Source organism: Apis florea, unplaced genomic scaffold (assembly GCF_048593485.1).
Source record: "Apis florea isolate Af1SG1 unplaced genomic scaffold, ASM4859348v1 contig_3496_pilon, whole genome shotgun sequence".
In the NCBI taxonomy this organism is placed as follows: domain Eukaryota; kingdom Metazoa; phylum Arthropoda; class Insecta; order Hymenoptera; family Apidae; genus Apis; species Apis florea.
The window spans coordinates 3,268,427-3,289,161 of NW_028256773.1; the positions used below are offsets into that span (position 1 = coordinate 3,268,427).

Sequence of the window (20,735 nt, forward strand, 5' to 3'; positions counted from 1 at the left end):
TAATTAAATGAAAAGGTAAATAAACCTTCCATCTCCCACCACAATGGACAATTAAATTTCCAATCGACGTGACGTCGAGATTATCATAAACGGGTTGTTGGGAAATCGGTTCGGTAATTGTTGTTAATTCTCTTGATTTATTTATATATCTCTCCGTCAATTCGTGCCTTCTACGATTTAAAAACATGTAATAAAAATTCCTTTTATTTTAATTAAACTTATCTTGTGTATATTTCTTATATTATTTTTGATCTCGTGTAAAGACATTATTTTTTGTAAGATTTCCATATATAGCTACACATAATTGCAGCAGATATAAAAAGTATTTGCGCATGTTTATGTGTACGAATTAAACACATGATAGTTAATTTCTATTCATTGACATTTTATTAATTGATCAATATTTTTTCATAATTGGAAATATTAAACATTAAAGAAAATTATTAATAGTAGAAATTTTAACATTTCATTTAATCATTGAATTTTATTCAACTAATATTTGAATTTCATAATAAAAATATGATATACTATTAGCTATATATGCTAATAGTAAATTTAATGTATTTGTTACAACTGTGCTAATAATTCTGTTAGAATAAATATTAAAACTATATTTAAATTTGTTTAAAAATTCAGAATTAAAAAGATCAAAACAATAAAAATTTTAAGTAATATTTTAAGTAATAAATTCAATAATAAATAATAAAATCAAAAGAAATCTTTATAATTTTCGATCGAATTAAAATTAAAATTTTAAAAAAATTCCACTATAATATAATGTAATACATACAATACGTACATACAATATATAATATCGATGAAAAATATTTTTTATATTGTTCTTATTAATAAAATTCTATGAGCAGTGGCAATTTGCAAGATGCACAAGATATTAAGTGCACAAAAGCGTTACATGGAATATAATCAAAGTTTTTGGTGAGTAATCATGAAGGTATATTCTTGTTTATGTGATTACGCTAGTAAAAAAATTGCATACTGATTAATAGGATAATTAGCGTGACTTATTCATGATTTGCTTAATTTAATAATTAGTTACCAGGTCATCCTTAAACTTCGTGTTTATGATACATATTCAACCGATCGTAAAAGAAAACGATGAAAAGCATTTCCTCCTTGCTTATTCTTTATACGAATATGTTACTACATATGAAAACGCTAAAATGGTGTAAAATGCATGGTTAATAAATCATGAAAAAAAAGAAAAAAAGAATGAAGTCTTATGTACGAAAGGAACAGAAAAAAAAATAATTAGTGATAAAAAATAATCTACTATAAATATCGCATTGCAATATTTTTTAGATATATACGTAAGAATATTTTACTGGCTAATCAATATTATAAAAAAAAAAAAAAATGATAAAAGATAAAAATCATTTTAAAATATAAATAAATTTAATATAATAAAAATTTTTATCTGAGACTTGTTAAAAATAAAATAAAATAATCTTTATTTTACAATCTATTAATATCTCAATCTTGTAATGTAAATGATATATTAGTTAAATATGTATTATTTTTAAATAATATTATATGGAATAATATATATATATATATATAAATATTATAATATATATAAATTTTAGTATTAATATAAATATTAATTCTGATATTATTAAAAACTTTATAGTTTAATTAATATTATTAATTAATTAATTAAAAATTAAATATATTTACAGTATAATTACTATATATTAATATATAAGTTAACCTATTTTATGAAAGAAATTTTGAATATTTGAATTGTAATCTTGTAATAAATATAGTTAATATATAAAATTATTTTCGAAGTAATAAATGAATATTATATATAAAGTCTCATCTATTAAAATACGAAAAATGTAATAAATAAAACTAATTTGCAATAACAAGTCAGATAAAATTAAATGTATATATGTGATAATTGATTTTTATTTACTCAAGTAAACAAGTTTTTATTTAATTTATACATTGCATTTTTTTAAGATTTCTAACTTCATGAAATTTTTATCAATTTCATTTAAATTTTATATTTTTAGATGTAATATATATGAATAAATAATAATGAATTACATTATTTATTTAAAAATGTGGTTATGTCATAGACATAATGTACAATATTGTACTTTTACTTTCGTGAAAGGTGAAAAAAAGTTACTTACAAATGTAAAATGAACGTAAAATACATTTTTACTAGACAGTGATTTATTTGAAATAAACACATAAATGAAAAACGAAGTTCGAAAGTGTTGCTTTCTATAGAAAGATCGTTTTACGTTCCGTAATTTTTTTAATGTAAATAATGCAAATTTATTTTGAATAACATTTTTATAATGTATAAAATTTTTGTTAGATAGCATTATAAATAATAATCTGAATCTCACTAATCGCGAACAAATGTTGAGTCGTGTAAATCTGACTAATTTCACTCTGCTCATAATCGATTGTTTTCGTCTTTCATCGATTCGAGAGTTATTGCGATAATCGCATAGTACCAAAAATTTCATATTCTTAACATTACACGTAGTATATAATCGCTCGTTAATATTATATTAACGAAATAAAATATATATTAATGAAAAATAATAAATAAAATTAGTATAAAAGTTAATATCAATTATTACTGAAACTTTTGTTAAAGTGAAATATAAAATTGTCATATTAAATATTTATATATATAGTATATAATTCATATTATATTGTGGCAGAGAATATCGAATTATATGAGATAATTTATTAAGGTAAATTTTATGATAATTTAATAATAGTGAATAATAGTAGTTTATTTTGTTTATTTTACTAATTTTCGTATAGCATAAATTGTTTTCATTTTCTTAAATAATATATTATATTTTATATATATACACGCAATGCATTGCTATTATAATGTTTTAAATACTGTAATAAATAAAATAAATGTTTTGTAAATAGATATGGAGCAATGATTAAGAAAGTAGGTAATTAATTCTCACAAAAAAAGAGTGAAAGTAATAGTATTTTTTTTGTATAATTTCATCAAAGATATTTCAGGATTATGCGCATGTGCATATTTTGCCGCCATATTAGTAATAAACAGGGATAACATAAAAAATTTAATATTTTTACATTTATGAATATTATATGTACATATGCAATTATTAAATATAAGATAATGCTTTATTTATTCAGAATAATTACAAAGTTCATGTTATTATATTAGATATGTATATTATATTGGATACGATATACAGCATACGATTAGAATATTAAAAAATATATTCTAAATATATGTATGTATTTATGAAACATTTTTAAAGAGTCAATTATGCAAACATATAAACATATTATGTATTAAATATATAAACATATTATTTCGAGCTAACTTTCTTAATTTATAAATAAGTTATGCGCCTTAGATAAAATGAGATAGAGATAGAATGACAGAACGATATGATGAAAATAGAACTATTTCAGTTAATCTAACGCGAACTTAAATTGCTTATAACTTTAACAAATAAACTTCAAATGATATTTTTTGTATATCAATTTTTTTTATGTTTGTAGTTAGAATTCTTGCTGTATTTGTAATTGTAATTTTAGAATTGACTCTTCGAAAATATTTCGCATATATTATAACATATCGAATGTAATATTTTATCGAAGAAGCTTCATAGATGAGACGAAATACGGAAATGTAAAAGAAATAAAAAATCTTATTTTTTTTTAAAAAATAAAATACGTTAAAAATACAAGTATTTTTGTTATCATCAATGTTTTTTTAAAATTTTGAAAAAAATTTTTTAAAATTAATTAAAATTACAAGATTCTAAAATTGCAAAAGTTATCATTTTAAATGATGATACGAGATACAACCTTTGTATTCAATAAAATAAATACAAAGGTAAACTCACCTCAGAGCACAATGCCGAACACTTTCTTCTTATTCACCAGTCTAAATGAGACTGCGATTTGTGTAATTCACGCTTAAGTGGTGCGTTTCTGCAACCTCGACAAGAGTTTTTACATTTTGTCCATGATCAATTGTGACTCGAATGGAAATAAAATATCCAAGGCGGTACTATGAATTACAAACATGAAAAAATTATTTCCGCTTGATGAATTTCTTGTTAACATTCGTATTTCATTTTATTATTTAATATTTTGATGAGAAATAGATATAAGGAAGATAAAAGTGAATAGAAAGATAAAAAAACTTTTTAAGATTTAAAATTAAAAAACTTCTTTCTTAAAGTATACTAGGATACTAGGATTTGATAAAAATGAAATATTAAAATACTAAATTAGATAGATTTAAAGGATTATTATGGAAAACTATTTTCATTTAAGAAGTGAGTTTAATTTAAACAGATTATCTTATATGTTCAATTAAACAGAAAAATTGCATAGAAAAACTTATCCATCAATTTTAATATGATATTATAAAATGAAAGATTTTTTTTCTGAAAGAATTGTCTCTTAAACCTGTAAATTTAAACACTAAAGATTCGATGAATAAGTTTGCGTTTTCATATTTTATAGAATAACTTTCAAGTGATGCAAACCATTGATGGAATTGATGCAAACCATTTAAATTCATTTCAAAGTGGTATCTTGTTAGAATATTAAATACGAACTGCAGCTTTCCGAATAAGTTTATTCCTCTTCCTTCGAATCGACCACTGCATTCGGCGATTATAGCGCGAAACTTTTTTGTTTGATCTAGATTGAGAAACTTATAAAGTTCTCGCTCAGCTATTATGCGGTTAATGCTAACTTTCATTCAATAACAATAATTTCGCGAAATTATAGATCTCAAGAAAAGACTTTGTTTTTATATTTTTGAAATTTTTACATAATTTTCAATTATTAAATAAATAGTCAATGAACAATCATCAGGTGTATTATATGAATTATATAGTCTTGATGACAAAGAATATCATTTTTTTTTTTTATAATTAATGCATAGGTAGATATCTAAATATTTACAAATGATATTTTTCAAGATATATTCATTTCATTTACCTTTATTAAGCAAGTTTTTTTATTAATTTTCACATATATAATATTAAAAAGTTGCATAGATACTTCTATGTTTAGTTTTGAAATACTTAGTACAATTAAATCTTCTGTTCATAATTCATCATTAATTTATCCATCCTTATAAATAATAATAATTTAATAATTTATTAAATCAATATATATAGTTTATTTTTATTTATATCTTTCTGAAATAAAATTAGAATTATGATTATAGAAAACATTTAGAATTATAATTATATTTCCAAGATATTTTTAGTTTTTTATTTGTAATTATTTTAAAATATTCTTTAATTTCTTGAATACGTTTTTTTTCCCCTACAATCTTATGTTTTATTAATGTGAATATCATGAATGTTGATTTGATCACATTTGAAGAGATAAAAAAGTGATTCTATTTTTTCTTAGAATTTAATACAATATTTTCTTTATTAAACTATATCAATTTAAGTACAACGACATATTGCAAATTTTAAACTCGTTGGAATTCAATTTGAAGAGTTAAAACGATCCCTATTTTTGCCGTAATTCCAATTTGTGAAAATAACTAATAGGAAGGATTAAATGGAAAATTCTTTTAATCGCAATTTCTCTCAGTTTTTATCAAATTAATTTTCTTTTTTTCAATTTCGATCGAGAATCAATGAAATTTTCATTAAAATTTATAAAAAAAAAAAAAAATTAAACGGTAACTTAAAAAAATCTTCGTGAAGAAAAGATATCGTAGATTTAGAAACACTCTATGTACAAATTTATACATGAGAGAAAAGGTAAATGAGGTATACAAGAAACGAGAAAATGCATTATTTATTTAACATTGATAGATTTAGATTGAGATGACGCGATATATAAAAAAAATATATAATTTGTATCTATTTATAATCATTTTATTAACGATTTCGCTTCGTGCTATTTTAAAAATTCGATTGAATAGATTGAATAAATTTGTTGATGAATGTACTTGCGTGATTAATTAAAAATTAAAATATTATAATTATAAATCAAATTTCTCACGAAAATTGAAATTAATTCAACGATTTTATCTAAATTACATTAAATTACATTTCATCGTGTTCAAAAAAACTGATATGAATGAATGCAATTAATCTGTCTGATTTTATTTCATCAAGAAGAATAATAATCTGGGAATATTATAATTAAATATTATAATTGTATAATATATTCAATAAATGTTAATAGATTTTATTAATCATCGTTTTATTCTTTATTTTTGTTAAGGCCAGATTATACATTTTATACATTTTGTGTTTTCGGAAAAAAAACTTTTCAAACTCAAATTACTAATATTATTTATTTCATTATTCATATATATTTATAAATATATAATCGTTGGAAAATTTCTTCAATAATGATTCAATAAGATATATAAAAATTGTTGAAAAATTTATGAACTTTAATTTTGAAAATATATTAATAATTCGTTACTGTATAATTTATATTCTTTTTCATGTTTTCCTATTCATATTTCTAGGATAATATAGTAAAATGTGAATTCGATTTGACTTCCCTAGATTTTGGTCACGTGATTTTATTACGTGATTATATATATATATATATAATTTGTGACAGATGGAATGGAAATGGAAATATTCTTACCAAGGATAAGGAATTGTAAATAATTTTAAGAAATTTTTAATATCTAAAATGTAATTTTATTCGTTTGTTAATTAGTACATTATATTTTTTTAATACAATTTAATTAATAAATTCATTTGTTAAAATAGATTAAATAACCAATTGAATTAAACAGAAGACGAGTAACGTATCGTATTTTTTTATTTATATTTATTTATATATTTTTTTCAACACAATTAATCAATAATAATATACCTATTTTTTTTCAGTATTGTATCAAATTAATTTTTCTATTAAAGTGGTAAAGTGTTTATATCATTTCCTCTTATCATTTCCACATTTTCGAATTCTAACCTCTATTGTAATATATCCTAGAATAAAGTAAAATCATAAAAATTTATAATATAGACATTATCTAATGAAGATTTAAAGGAGATATTTGACACTTTTATTACATACTTTTTTATTTGTAAGAACAAATGGACTCTTATGCGGTAGTAAAGTAATTTGTGGAATCTGTAAATATTATATCAATCAAATATATAAATATTATATCAAGATTGACCAGTGTAAAAAGTTTTTGAACACATATGTTGAAATTACAATTTTTCTTTCTCTCTATATTTAATATTTGAATAATATATTGTGAATTGTAATAGTTGATAAGTATTTTTTATAAGAATTTCATGTATCTTATTTTCACTTACTTCCACTCTTTCCGGTGTTCCTAGCACGTAAATTACTGCTTCAGCAATATCTATAGCTTCCAACGAATATGTGCGAATATTTTGCTTCTCTCTTTCTTTGATTACGTCGCTTGTCATATTTGTCATCACGAGTCCTGGGACAATATTCTATAAAGGTAGAATTTAATATTTTTATATTATCAATTGTTCAACGCTGATATAGGGAATCGTATCTATTATAATTAATTTATTTTTCCCATTCATCAGCAAAGAATTATGATTATATTATATATAAATACACAATACCTATTATATCTACATATGTTTTTTAATCAAGATATAAAGAAAATTATAAAGATCAATTAGATAGATATTATTATCACAAATTGTTTGTTACTGAATAAGTAATTAATAATTTATTAATTCGTTGCAATCGAAGGTACGTGAAATTAATTTTAATTTTAATGTAAATAATAAACGATTTAAAGAGAGGGAATGAAAAAAAGATAAAAAAAAAATCTTTGATTCATTTTTGTTTTCCTATTTCGATTTTTCGAATTTTTTCAAATATTTTTTTTTATGAAAGATGTGTTTTTAATTTTGGCGCGAAAGAACGAAAAAAAAAAAAAACGATTAATCGTTCACGTAAAATCATGATTCCTTACCGTGATTTTGATATTCAATTTATTCTGAATGATTTCGTGTCGAAGCTCTGTGCTTAAGCTGTGTATACCGCTTTTACTCGGCCCATACAAACCGAGTGGCATAAATATAGCGTCGAGATGAGATCCGGCAATGCTGCAAATTATATGACAACAACAAAAGATAAATATATGATGTAGCAGAAATGGAAATGGAAAAATCGATATAATTGAAGATCTCTGATGACACTCTGATATTTCAACATTGCAACAGAAAAGTAATAAGAGTAGCGAATTAGAATTTTATACACGAGATCGAATCGAATCGAATTGAAATTGTTTAACATCTAGAAGATCGATTTACCTAGAAATGTTGATTATGTGACTTTGGGTGTTCCGTTTTTTCATAGACAATACAGCTTCTCGTGAGAATATCGCGGGGGCTAATAAATTTGTATCTAATATATTACGATATTCCTCGGTCTTCTGATCTGAAAGGCACATTGAAACATTTTATATATTTTCAAAATGTTATACACACATGTTTCTAACGAGTCAGAAACGATTGGACAATTTTTATGTTTCGTTTTGTTTATCTGCATGTATCATAGTTCTTCTTTAAAATAAGAAACGTGTCTCATATCCCTTTCCTTTTTTTTTTTTTTTACGTGTGTAACAATCCATTATTTCGAAACGATACGTGACTCATTAACATTGAAACCGCGCAATAATAGATATCTTCAACTCGTTTTCAAAAATAAATTTTAATTATCGTTGAAATTTTTATAGGATAATAAGCGATAAGTTCGTTTTAACATATTAAAGTATGATTAATTTTTTGTCTATATATTTAATTTATACAATTTAATTAATCAAAACAAGATAGTTCCTTTTTTTTCTATTTTTAATTTCTCAAGTTTACGATTAAAATCGTTGTTGTTATATGTGATAGTACAATAATTATAGATTATAGATTAAGATAACAAAGAGATAATGCAACATTGAAATGTCCGTAAATTTATCACTTCAAAAAATTGAAGTAAAAAATTATACAAATATTGTGCGAAATTTGTATTGCATTTATTACATTACAGGATGCATTTTATGATTAAAAAATAATCAGATAAAATTACATAAAAAATTCCAATTTCAATGTTGAAAAAATAAATTTTCATTACTTGCGTTCGATTTTCGAAAAAGAAATATATTTCTATCCTTTCTATATATAAAGAAACAATCGATGTTCGATAAATAAACACAGATCGACTTATCATTACTTTTCAATCAAGAGTGATTTATTTACTCACAGGCTTAATATCGATAATGATAATCGATCATAGTCGAAAAAACAAATGATAGATCGATATCTATATTTACCAATGAAAAAACCAGTGTGAAAGATAGCAGCGTTGTTCACCAAAATATCGATACCCTTAAATTTCTTTTCGACCCACTCGAACACGTTCAAGATATCTTCCTCCTTCGTGATGTCGCATTTAATCGGGAAAAACTTGTCCCTTCCGATCTCCTCGCCAATTTTCTCCAATCTTTCCATATTTCTGGCAACACCGACCACATTAACGCCATTTTTCACCAAAAGCTTGGCTATCTCGGCACCGATACCACTGCTAGCCCCTGTCACGATCGCAATCTTTCCACGCCAACGATTCATCTTCTCTATTACCTATTACACGATAAATTGACTGCGCACGAAATCTTACTCCCTTTTATACGAATACATTGCGCAATATCCTGTCGATAATTCAAGATTACATAAACTAATATATACATGTAGATATACAGATACATATATATACATATATATACATACATATATATATATATATATATATATATATATATTATATAATAACTTTATATTTTGAAAAAAAGGAAAATTATACATCATATATTAGTTATTATTTATTAACTTTAAAATAAAAAATAAAGTTGAACGAAGCGGGATGGAAAGAAGAAGAAACAACGTTCCATTGCGTATTGAAAACATTGTGCACATATGTTTAACATTGAAAAAATGTTAATGAATTTGTTATGCTAATGTTAAAAATTTATGTTATTGTATTATACTAATATTATTGTATTATTGTATTATATTATACTGCATTAATACGTAATGACAATTACTTGTGGCTTGAAAAATTGTTGGGATAATTATATTATTTAATAATTGTTGTAATGTTGTTTAAAACATTTTGAATAGGAGGAATGAACGAATATTCGTAGCTTCTATGATTTTCCTATAACTTTGACCTGTTAATCGGTTAATTGTTCATCCTGCTTGAATAAATTATTTCGAGTAGTTTATTATTTGAGGTTAGAAATTTTATTCCTAATTTCGATCGAAATTAAAATTTCCGTCCATCTTTGATGAGATTCTTTTGCCTGATTCTTATGATTGATTGAAAATTAAGTTTTCTCAAGTTTTATCCTTTAGAAAAATTTTTCGATATAAATATAAATACTCTCGTATCCACAGAGATAGGAAAAATATTGGTAATTTTATTTCTTTATTTATTTATTTATTTATTTTGAAGTATTTAAATATAAAATATATTTCAAATCGTAACGAAACAAGATATATTTATGCGTTTTTATCCGTTCTCCTTTTGAAATAAAGTTTTCGGATTTATTTTTCATCGTTGTTCGATTATTCGTTCCTTTTTTTATCAATTATTATGTATTCAATGATAGAATTGTAACCTGTATATAACTATTTATTATTATGATTTATTATTTTCCATCTATCTTTATTCTACTACTAGATATATATGTACATAATATTTTCATTTCAACCTCGAATGTCATTCATATTTCATTATATATCAATGCGATACATATAAATATGATATAATAATAAGTAATAAGTATAATAAAATGTTAAATACTTTACAATTTATTTATGAATTCATTGCGACGATCATGGATATTAACTATAATATATTTAATTGTAAATATATATTGGATCGACTTTTCTTTTAAAAAAAATTTCAATAAATTTTTTATGAATTAACTTTTATGTTTCCACAAGATCAAAAGTTCTAAATTACAAAATTTGAAATCAAAATAATTGAAATATTGAATCAAGAGATAATATTTCAAGATGTTGTTATTAAGTTCTATATATAATTTAACGAGCATATATTTATAAAGTATGACTCAATTTATTACATTGCGGATAAATCGTAATAAATTTTGAATCAAAATTTTATGATAATCTATCTATATATATCTATGATATATATATCTATGGAAGTGACTATCAAAAAATAATCGTGATTATTTCACGTATGATTGACGTGTGATTCGAAGTTTTCAACGAGGAATCGAATTAATTTAAAAAATTTTTAAAAATTTTGATAAGCTTAATAAAATATAAAGAAAAGAATCAAGTCAATCGAGGAAAATAACGTATACGCTGATTCTTTTTTTATCCTTCAAGTACACGAATAGTTTATCTCTTACACGTCTAATTAAATTTTAATAGATGAGTCATAAGAAATAGAAGATATTGAAATTCTCGTAAAAGGGAAAAATTTTATCGATTCTTGTACTCATCCGCTTCTATTTCCAACTCTTAATGTTGATTTATAATAGAACTGCCATTACAAGTGTTTACTTATCTCTTACTTTCGAAATTCCAATGAAGAAAAACATGAAACATATTCGCAGCGTAACCGTTGACAAAATTTCTTCTGATGATTCTTCTAACATAAATAAAAGTATATTTTAAATAGAAGGAACAAGAAAAACTCGGACACAAAGCATTTCGATGTTATATATCTTCAATGATATAGTTTAATCACACACACACACACACACACACACACACATACACATTTTATAAAAATATGGGACATCTTTAGAGGGTGAATTCTAAACATCAAAACGATAAAAAAAGTTCATATACACATACGTCGGATAAAGCTTAATTAAGGAGTTATAAGCATTTTAAATTTGTATTAGATAGAGCGAGACGGCGAAAGAGCGAGAACGCGCTCAACTGGATGCGCGACAGTACCGTATCGCCGTGTAACGGAACCCCACAGTGATGAAAGTAAATAAAAACTGACATTTTTTTATATACAATTGATTATTTCAAATGAATTTCAATATAAGATAATATACAATGTACATAAATATCGTGTAATGTAACTAAACAAATTGAAATCTATGTAATTAGTTATTTAACAGAAACTTAACAGAATCGTTGTATTTCATCCAATCTGCCGTCTTTATCGAAATCCATAGAAGCGAATCGAAACACACTTCTATAAGATTTCGAATTAGAAAGGTTGAATGTGTTTTTATATTCACAATTGCTTTTTTAATTATTTTCACATGTACAAGAAAATTCAAAATAATAATGATACTTCAAATCAATTTGAATTTCAGATTATTAAATTATCCAATAAAATCACTGACAAATATTTATCCTTATTTCATTAAATATTTTTCATTTTTATACAGAGAGGAATAATATCACTTCTTAATAATATGAATCGATATTACACATTAATATCACACAAAAATATCACATATACATATCGCAATTTATGCTTTTTTTTTTTATGTATGCCTGAATGAATATTACAAATTCATTAATTTTTTTTTTTACACTTTTATTTCTAACATACGAACGAAACAAGAGTCCAGAACGAAGCAACGCTATCTTAATCAATGGGAAAGATTGTTGATTTGTTTTTGACTAAATTCTCGTATTCTTAAAACTTAAAATACACAAACATAACATTCGATTTCGAATATTACTATCTCATTTTTTTCTATCAAACCTCTTTTTCTTTGAATGAAGAAATTGTTAGCGACGTTATTTCAGTAAAACATTAAGTCGCGAAATTAGTTCAGAATTTGATGAAATAATACATATTTGAATATTTGTTTAAAATAAAGTTTTAATTAAATAATTTTCATATAAAATTAAATTGTACAATAATAAATAATAATCGAAATAATTTTCAAAGAAATTAATGTGAAGAAAAAAAAGTCTAATATGCAATAATGATGTGAAAAAGAAAAATGCAATGTTTATATGATTTTTTTAGTGGATATAAAATAGTGGCATTAATATTATATTAAAATATAGATTTCAACTTTTCTGTTTAGTAATCTCATATCGAAATAAAAAATATCAAATTTAAGTGAAATAGAGATAAAGGTTTTTCAATTCAAATACTTCAAATATAAATTTGACTATAAATTTCAATTTGATTCGAGTACCATTAGTGACTTTCTTGTACATGTGAGAATAAGCAAATTTATGTATAAAAAAAATACATTCAACCTTTCTAATCTGAAATCTAATGGTATGTTTTGATTTGCCCTTATGGATTTCAGTAAGGCAGATTGTTGTACAACGATTTAAGTAACGATTTAAATTACTATGGATTTAAATAACATGTTTGCACCGTAAAGTAATCTATGGATTTATATAAAATGATGTATATGTTAATATTCTGGAATTTCCTAAAACTTGTTCGAGATAAGTTTTTGTTAAATAAGGAATTAAATAATTGTAATACGTACATTATATTACATTACACAGAAATTCACTTAAAATAATCAATTATACATAAAAAAAGTATCAATATATTTACTTTCATCAAGGGGCTCCGCTACACAAGCGATATTGCGATACGGTACTGCCGCGCATCCAGTTGACCGTTCTCTTCATTCTTTCATCGTCTCGCTCTATCTAATATAAACTTAAAATGCTTATAACTCGTTAATTAAGCTTTATCTGATGTATGTGTATATGAACTTTTTTTATCTAGTTGTTATGTCTAGAATTCAAGGAATCCCATATTTTTATAAACATCCTCCATATATATATATATATATACATACGCTTTTTATGTACAAGTTATTACAGTTCAACAATATAAGGAATTAATACTTAGTTAATTCTCTAAGGAATAAGGAAGAATGATATAAAATTATCTTTTTTATAATTATTTTTTATAACATATACATAAGATGTTGTATAGAAATAGTATTATATAAACCAAATTTCAAAAAACTTCCAAAAGGATCAACAATCTATAATCCCTTAATATTTACGGATATTCGAAAATTATTAAAGAATGATCACGTTACTTTTGATTCTTAAATCATCTTAAATTATTTTTAACATTAAGAAATAGATTATGCCTCGAGATATGTCTTATTGTATAAGAAACGCTTAAATTCTGCAACATCTGCGTATACGTTTCTATTCATAGACACTAAACTCTTACTCATTATGCATTTATTTGAAATAGTTGAACTTTAAATTTAAGTTATGTGTTTAAAAGGAAAAAAAGGTTTATATATTTTTGAGAAAAATTAATAAATCATTTAATTTTTTAATATCGAAGAAAAATCTTTGATTCTATAAAAATGAGTTAATAGAAATAAATACTAGATAATATTAGGAAAATTAAATTATTATAAAATTTACTTATACAAATAAATTAATTTGTTAATATTATTTCATATCAAAAGAGGTTAATTTCAAAATAATTTAATTATTGACAAAATAATTAAATGAAGAATTATTTTAATCACAGTTTTTCTTGCAATTTATAAAAAGAGTTTTTATTCAATAAAACAATAATTCAAATTACTGAATGAAAGTAATAATTTAAATTTTAATCAAAAAAAAAAAAAATTACAGCAGCATATAAAATTTATAAATGATAAATGACAAATGAGATATTTGAGAAGAAAATAAAAGAGAAAAGATTTAAATTAGATTTTATCGTATACAAAGTTATAATCGTTTTATCGACTTATCGATTTATCTAATGATTGATTGATCAAAAGGTAAAATCAATTTTTCATGAGTGAATTAATATATGTAAAATATTTTTCTTAATTATATTATGATTTCAACTCTGATTTTCCTAGATTTTAGTCACGTGGCTTTATTTACATTACATACAAACATTTTACATAGATTATACATGTACATTACAATTGCAAAAATGAAAATAAATATTATTATTGAAAATGATCTTACATCATTCGTTTAATAAACTTTAAAAAAACTTTACATATATTTTTTTTGCTTAATTAATAACATAAATAAAATTTTAATTAGAAAAAGTGACAAACATATTCTATTATAAATCAAATCGTATTTGTCGTTGTGTGTTTATTTACATTGTTCAATATTATTTTATAATATCATTTTTTTATATATTAATACTCTTCTCTTCAATATGACCAAGTTATTTCTTTTTCTCCTTCGAATAAATATTTGAGAGATACTGGAAAAATCAAAATTAGATTTATTTTCATTAATTATATATGTTCAATGATTTTAAAGAAATTTAAAAGGCATACACTTACTTCTAATGCAAGTTTCGGAACGAATGTCTCTTTGTGTGGTATTAACGTGATTTGCGGAATCTGTAAATTATTATTTATGTATTAAGATTACCAATGTAATTAATAAAATTCATATTTATATCTTTGTATACTTATAATCAGGCAATTTATGCTCAATTATTAAAAAAAAAAAATCAAAATTCAACAATCTATATGAATTGTCAAGAACAGAGAAGAATTGACTATATAAATTATTTATAATTTAACGAATAATATTTCACACATAATCTAAAATATGAATGAAGGAAAATTCCCATTTTTTATAATTATTTCTTATATCTTTAATCAATTTACAATTACTCAATCTTTATTAATTGATTGATAAAGTATCAAATTTTATCGATTCCTTTCAAAAATAGAATAATTTCAGATAAAAAGGAAAAAATAATGTTATTATATATTTGATAGAAAAAAAAAAAAAATTTAGAATTAAAATAAAAGTATAGGCAAAAATTGCAGATATTTTTGTTACATTTACAAAAATATTTCAAAATTATTATATTTGGTTTGGTTTGAAATTTCATATAATTTATTCCACTCACTTCTATTCTGGTTGGTGTTCCTAACGCATAAACTACTGCATCCGCGATATCTTCCGGTAATAAAATAAAATTCGGAACATTAATATTAGATCCAAGCGCATTTGTCAACATATCCGTTATCACTGTTCCTGGAGCAATATTCTGAAATATAAAATATATTACATAATCACGTTAGAAATATAAAAATTTAATATGAATTTTCGTGATGATATTATAAATGATATTATAAATATAAAAACATTGAAAATTTCGTCGACCGCACGAAAACTGATGATTAAATTCGACATTCAGAATTGTATTTACATTTCAAAATAAGTATCTTATCTTGATCGAATTTTTTTCAATCGTTTCAAAATGTTTCTCGTTACTGAATCTTTATATTCGTAGTATACTTGTTACGAAAAAAATGTGATTTGAACGACACAATTTAAATAAACATATTTAGATTAGTTTAAAATAAAAATAAAATAGGACAATACAGCTAATAATGCATTTCTGAAAATAATTGGACGAATATCTTTTTCAATAATAATTAATGAAAAAATTAACAAAAGAAAAATAATTAACGAGTAAAATAATCGGTTCTCAATCTCAGATATTGAAACAAATTTTAAACGAAAATTTAAAAATTTCACTGAAAAGCTCTGACGGCAGAAAATAAATCGTATAGTAAGAAACTTCTGGCAACAAATATTTTTCGACAAAGAATTGTTCCGCAATTGTTCTATTGCAATCGGTTATATACATGTTTATATCTAAAAATATCCAAGAAGCAAAGATTAAATCAAATCAAGTCAATTGCCGTTGATGTAGACAAATCATAATTTCTTACCGTGACTTTAATATTCAATTCGTTCAGAATTATTTCATTTCGAAGTTCCGAGCCTAAACTGCGTAGACCACTTTTAGACGCGCCATACATGCCCAATGGTAGAAGAATGGCATCGAGATGAGATTCGGATATGCTATAAGTCACATAATACAAGTCAATACAAATGTAAATAAAATTAAAATTTATTATAAAAATTGTTGATTAACATTTGATTTATATATATATATATATAAAATAAATAAATAAAAACGATAAGTGGAAAGTCATCACAATCAAACAATATATTTTTCATATGATTCGAATATCGCGATTCATGTGCAATATACACGATTGTACTTTCCACTTCTGCTATCATATAAATTAATCAATAATATCTATAATAATAAGTTTTAAGCTTCATTTACATTTTGATTTAAAATCAAACATGAATGAAAAGTTGATAAATAAGTATAATTTTTATAAATAATTAACTATGATAGAATTTAAGTTTCGTGTAAGAATGTTACTCATAAAATAAACTTGAAATTCGATCAAACAATGAAAAGATTACTGACCTAGATATATTGATTATATGTCCTTGTGCATTTCGTTTTTTGATAGACAATATAACTTCTCGTGAAAAAATTGCCGGTGCCAATAAATTAGTATCTAAAACGTTACGATAATCTTCCGTTTTTTGATCTAAAAATAAATTCCACAGAAAAAAAAAATTACTTTTTTGTTATAATTATTTACATATTATATATACTACATATATATCATATACACATTATTGTAAAAAAAAAAAAATAGAAATATAATAATTGTAAATTTCTTTGAAAATCTTTTTTTAAAAAAATTTTTAAAAAGATGTTACATTTATGTTTATTATTATTTTTAAATTATATACTTATTGAATTATTCATTTGTAATTAAATATAAGTGGGAATTTTAAATCTACACGCATAAATAAAAATTCGCATATATTATTACATATGCAAGTGCAACGTAACTGGTAGATAAAAATGAAGGCCATGGCGATTTACGGTCGATGACCGCTACAAAACAACTTCAATGAAAGTTCCTTCTCGAGTTGAAGAAAATGAAATCCGTATTCGTATACGGATTGTTTTATAATATAATTATCAAAAAATATTTGTAAAAAGATAAATTTTAAATTAGAAGATAATTTTTCGAATTTTATTCGACATTTTATTTTTCCTTTTTAATTCGTATATTTTTTTGGATAAAGCTTAGGTTAAAAAATATAAAAATCAATCATATATTAAAGTTGGAAGTTACTTGAGATTCTGTTATATGTTATAAATGTGTTGTTATATAAATTTAAAAAAAAATTAAATAACTTTATAACATAAAGTTATAACATAGTATTTGACATATTAATTAAAACGAACATCTTGATTTGTTATTTAAAGAAAATATGAGCCAATGAAACAACAAAAGAAAGAAATTATGTATTGAAATACTTTGAAGCAACAGGTTGTAAGTAGAAAAGAATATCTGAAACAAATATGGAAACATGTAATCAAAGAAAAAAAATATATGATTATTACATCATTATACAATAGATGATTCTTCAATTTTTCTGACAAGATTATTAAAAAAAATTGTTATATAAATGTATTTAAATCAACAAAATAATTATAAAAGATATAATAAAAATATAATCGTGATTTATAAATGATTGATAAGTGATGTATACACTGCTATAAATAAAATTTAATAGTAAATTTGTATAATAATATCAATAATTTTTGTGTATTGTATTTATTTATTATTGTATGTATTTAAATCTTTTTAAACTATAATATGATTGCTCGTCTATTTGTAAAGAAAGAGATTATATCATTCTCTCTTTTCTTATATAATCATATCTATCACTATCACTTAATTGTAGTTAAATAAACTATCATTTAATTATAAAATCTATCTAATAAATTCTGAAAATAAGACTTGATACTGACACTTTATTCATCTAAAATAGATCCATTTTTATTTAATTAATTTTGCAAAACGTAGTAGCTTTATTTAAAAAATAACTATGATACTTTATTTTCCATAATACATGTAAATCGCACGTGAAGTTTATGTAGATATAGATTTATATGGATTATTTCACCAGACATTAACTTCTTTGAAATATAAATATATATTAAAAAAAAAAGAAGTAAAATAGTGTATACATAATATTGAGAATAGACTGTAAATCAATTATAAATCGATAATTACCAATTAAAGCATTTAATCGGATGACACCAGCATTGTTTATCAAAATATCAGCACCTCCCAATTCTTTTTCGACCCATTTACACGCTTTCAGAATGTCTTCTTCTTTTATAACATCGCATTTAATCGGGAAAAATTTATCTCTTCCTAATTCATCCGCGAGTTTTTCCAGTTTCTCTATATTTCTCGCCAAACCGACCACTTTGATATCATGGCTTGGCAATGCTTTCGCTATCGCTGCACCGATACCAGCACTCGCTCCGGTCACGATCGCTACTTTTCCACTCCAGCGATGCATCTTCCTATCGTACAACACACAGACTACGCAAGCTAAATTTTCTCTCTTCCTTTTATATCCATTCAACCAACCTGGCGTTGTATAGTCACAGATGGATACATGCGGTTAGTGCTCAAAGTAAAGTTACTAAGAAATGGAGTGGGGAGAGTGTAAGTCTTACTGGGCCGCCGCTCTGCCAATTGTTGATCAGCATTTTTATATACGGATTATTAAGTATTAAATATTAATACGTGAGACAAATTTGGAAAATCGATTTAATAAAATTTTCCCAAAAGAAATGCAAAAGATGCAAAATTGTCAGTTAAGATTTATATTATAAATAAAAAAAAATTTGAACTGAAAATGAAGCGAAATAAAGTTATGAAATGAAATCATTTTTTCATTTTGTATGTAATATTTTAAATAAATATTTTTTTTACAACAAAAATGGTGTAGTAAATTAATAAATTAATTTACAAAATTTACAAAATAAGAAAATCTTGTACAATATATACAATGTTATAAATAACATTTTCTTATCTATTATAAAATTGATAACATTGAAAATGAAAAGATAAGAAACTAATATTTATTTTTATAAGAAATATATATATATAATAAAATTATACATATAAATTTATATAGATATGACATACAGATTATACATATAAATTTATATTTTCAAGAATATACGTAATAATAATATATGTAAATAAATTTGATAGATTATATAAAAAAAAAATTAAAATTTCAACGATTAACCATTTCTTTAAAATTAATTTTAAAATTGATGAAATCTTGAAAATTGATTTATCATCAATTTTATAAGGAAATATACTTTCGCGGATAATTTGAACTTTTTAATTAATTTTAATATTGCATTGAATTTTACAATTTATTTATTTTTTTTTTCAAATTTAAATAAGAGATAATTATAAGATTTTCGATGATTTTTCGTTTTTCATCATTATCAACTCAATTATTCTAATGTAAATACGCCTTATTTTTAGTCGATCGTTTGATCGAAAGTTGACAAATGTAAATACAGTTCATGTGGTTTGTGCATCGGAAATTCTAAATTTGAAGATATTACGAATATTTTATAATATATTTTATGAGAAATATATTGTACAATATTTATAATATTAATTATATATATTTTATAATAAAAGTATATTATACATACTGTTCGTTAATATCCATCACAAGAAATTTCTTGTTATAGTTTCCTAACCATAATTTAATCATATTTTATTAAATTATTAGTTTCTTATATAAATGAAGATGCAAAATTCAAAAAAAAAAAAAAGAGAAGAAACAATGAATAATTGAAGAAAGACAATATAAAGGAAAATTAGAAAATAAATGAGAAATAATAATGAACAAAATATTTAGAATAAAAAATTTTTTTTATTTTTATTATAAATAAAATAACAATTTAACGCATAATGAAATTTATATAATAATAATAATAATAATAATCTTTCTTTTTCTCTCTCTTTCATTAAATTTTCA

The 20,735-nt window shown here is 22.9% G+C and overlaps 2 protein-coding genes across 2 annotated transcripts; both read right to left on the bottom strand.

Moving 5' to 3' along the window:
- Positions 1–6,663: 6,663 nt before the first annotated feature.
- Positions 6,664–9,642, bottom strand: LOC100870298 (farnesol dehydrogenase). The gene is made up of 6 exons (XM_012494064.3): positions 9,314–9,642; positions 8,301–8,427; positions 7,961–8,093; positions 7,317–7,463; positions 7,069–7,125; positions 6,664–6,980 (listed from the first exon to the last, which is right to left on the bottom strand). The coding sequence occupies exons 1-6, from the start codon at positions 9,606–9,608 to the stop codon at positions 6,966–6,968; spliced, it is 774 nt and encodes a 257-aa protein (XP_012349518.3). The 5' UTR covers positions 9,609–9,642; the 3' UTR covers positions 6,664–6,965.
- Positions 9,643–14,851: 5,209 nt separating this feature from the next.
- LOC100870175 (farnesol dehydrogenase) lies at positions 14,852–19,712 on the bottom strand. The gene is made up of 6 exons (XM_003690690.4): positions 18,947–19,712; positions 17,272–17,398; positions 16,718–16,850; positions 15,886–16,026; positions 15,305–15,364; positions 14,852–15,222 (listed from the first exon to the last, which is right to left on the bottom strand). The coding sequence occupies exons 1-6, from the start codon at positions 19,239–19,241 to the stop codon at positions 15,184–15,186; spliced, it is 795 nt and encodes a 264-aa protein (XP_003690738.1). The 5' UTR covers positions 19,242–19,712; the 3' UTR covers positions 14,852–15,183.
- Positions 19,713–20,735: the final 1,023 nt, after the last annotated feature.

Coding starts and splice junctions, on each gene's coding strand:
- LOC100870298 (XM_012494064.3), bottom strand. CDS start 9,608: ATGAATCGTTGGCGTGGAAAGATTGCGATCGTGACAGGGGCTAGCAGT. Junction 7,464..7,960: donor AATTGAATATCAAAATCACG/GTAAGGAATCAT, acceptor CTACCTTTATAG/AATATTGTCCCAGGACTCGT. Junction 7,126..7,316: donor GAACACCGGAAAGAGTGGAA/GTAAGTGAAAAT, acceptor TAATATTTACAG/ATTCCACAAATTACTTTACT.
- LOC100870175 (XM_003690690.4), bottom strand. CDS start 19,241: ATGCATCGCTGGAGTGGAAAAGTAGCGATCGTGACCGGAGCGAGTGCT. Junction 17,399..18,946: donor CCGATTAAATGCTTTAATTG/GTAATTATCGAT, acceptor ATTTATTTTTAG/ATCAAAAAACGGAAGATTAT. Junction 15,365..15,885: donor GAACACCAACCAGAATAGAA/GTGAGTGGAATA, acceptor AATAATTTACAG/ATTCCGCAAATCACGTTAAT.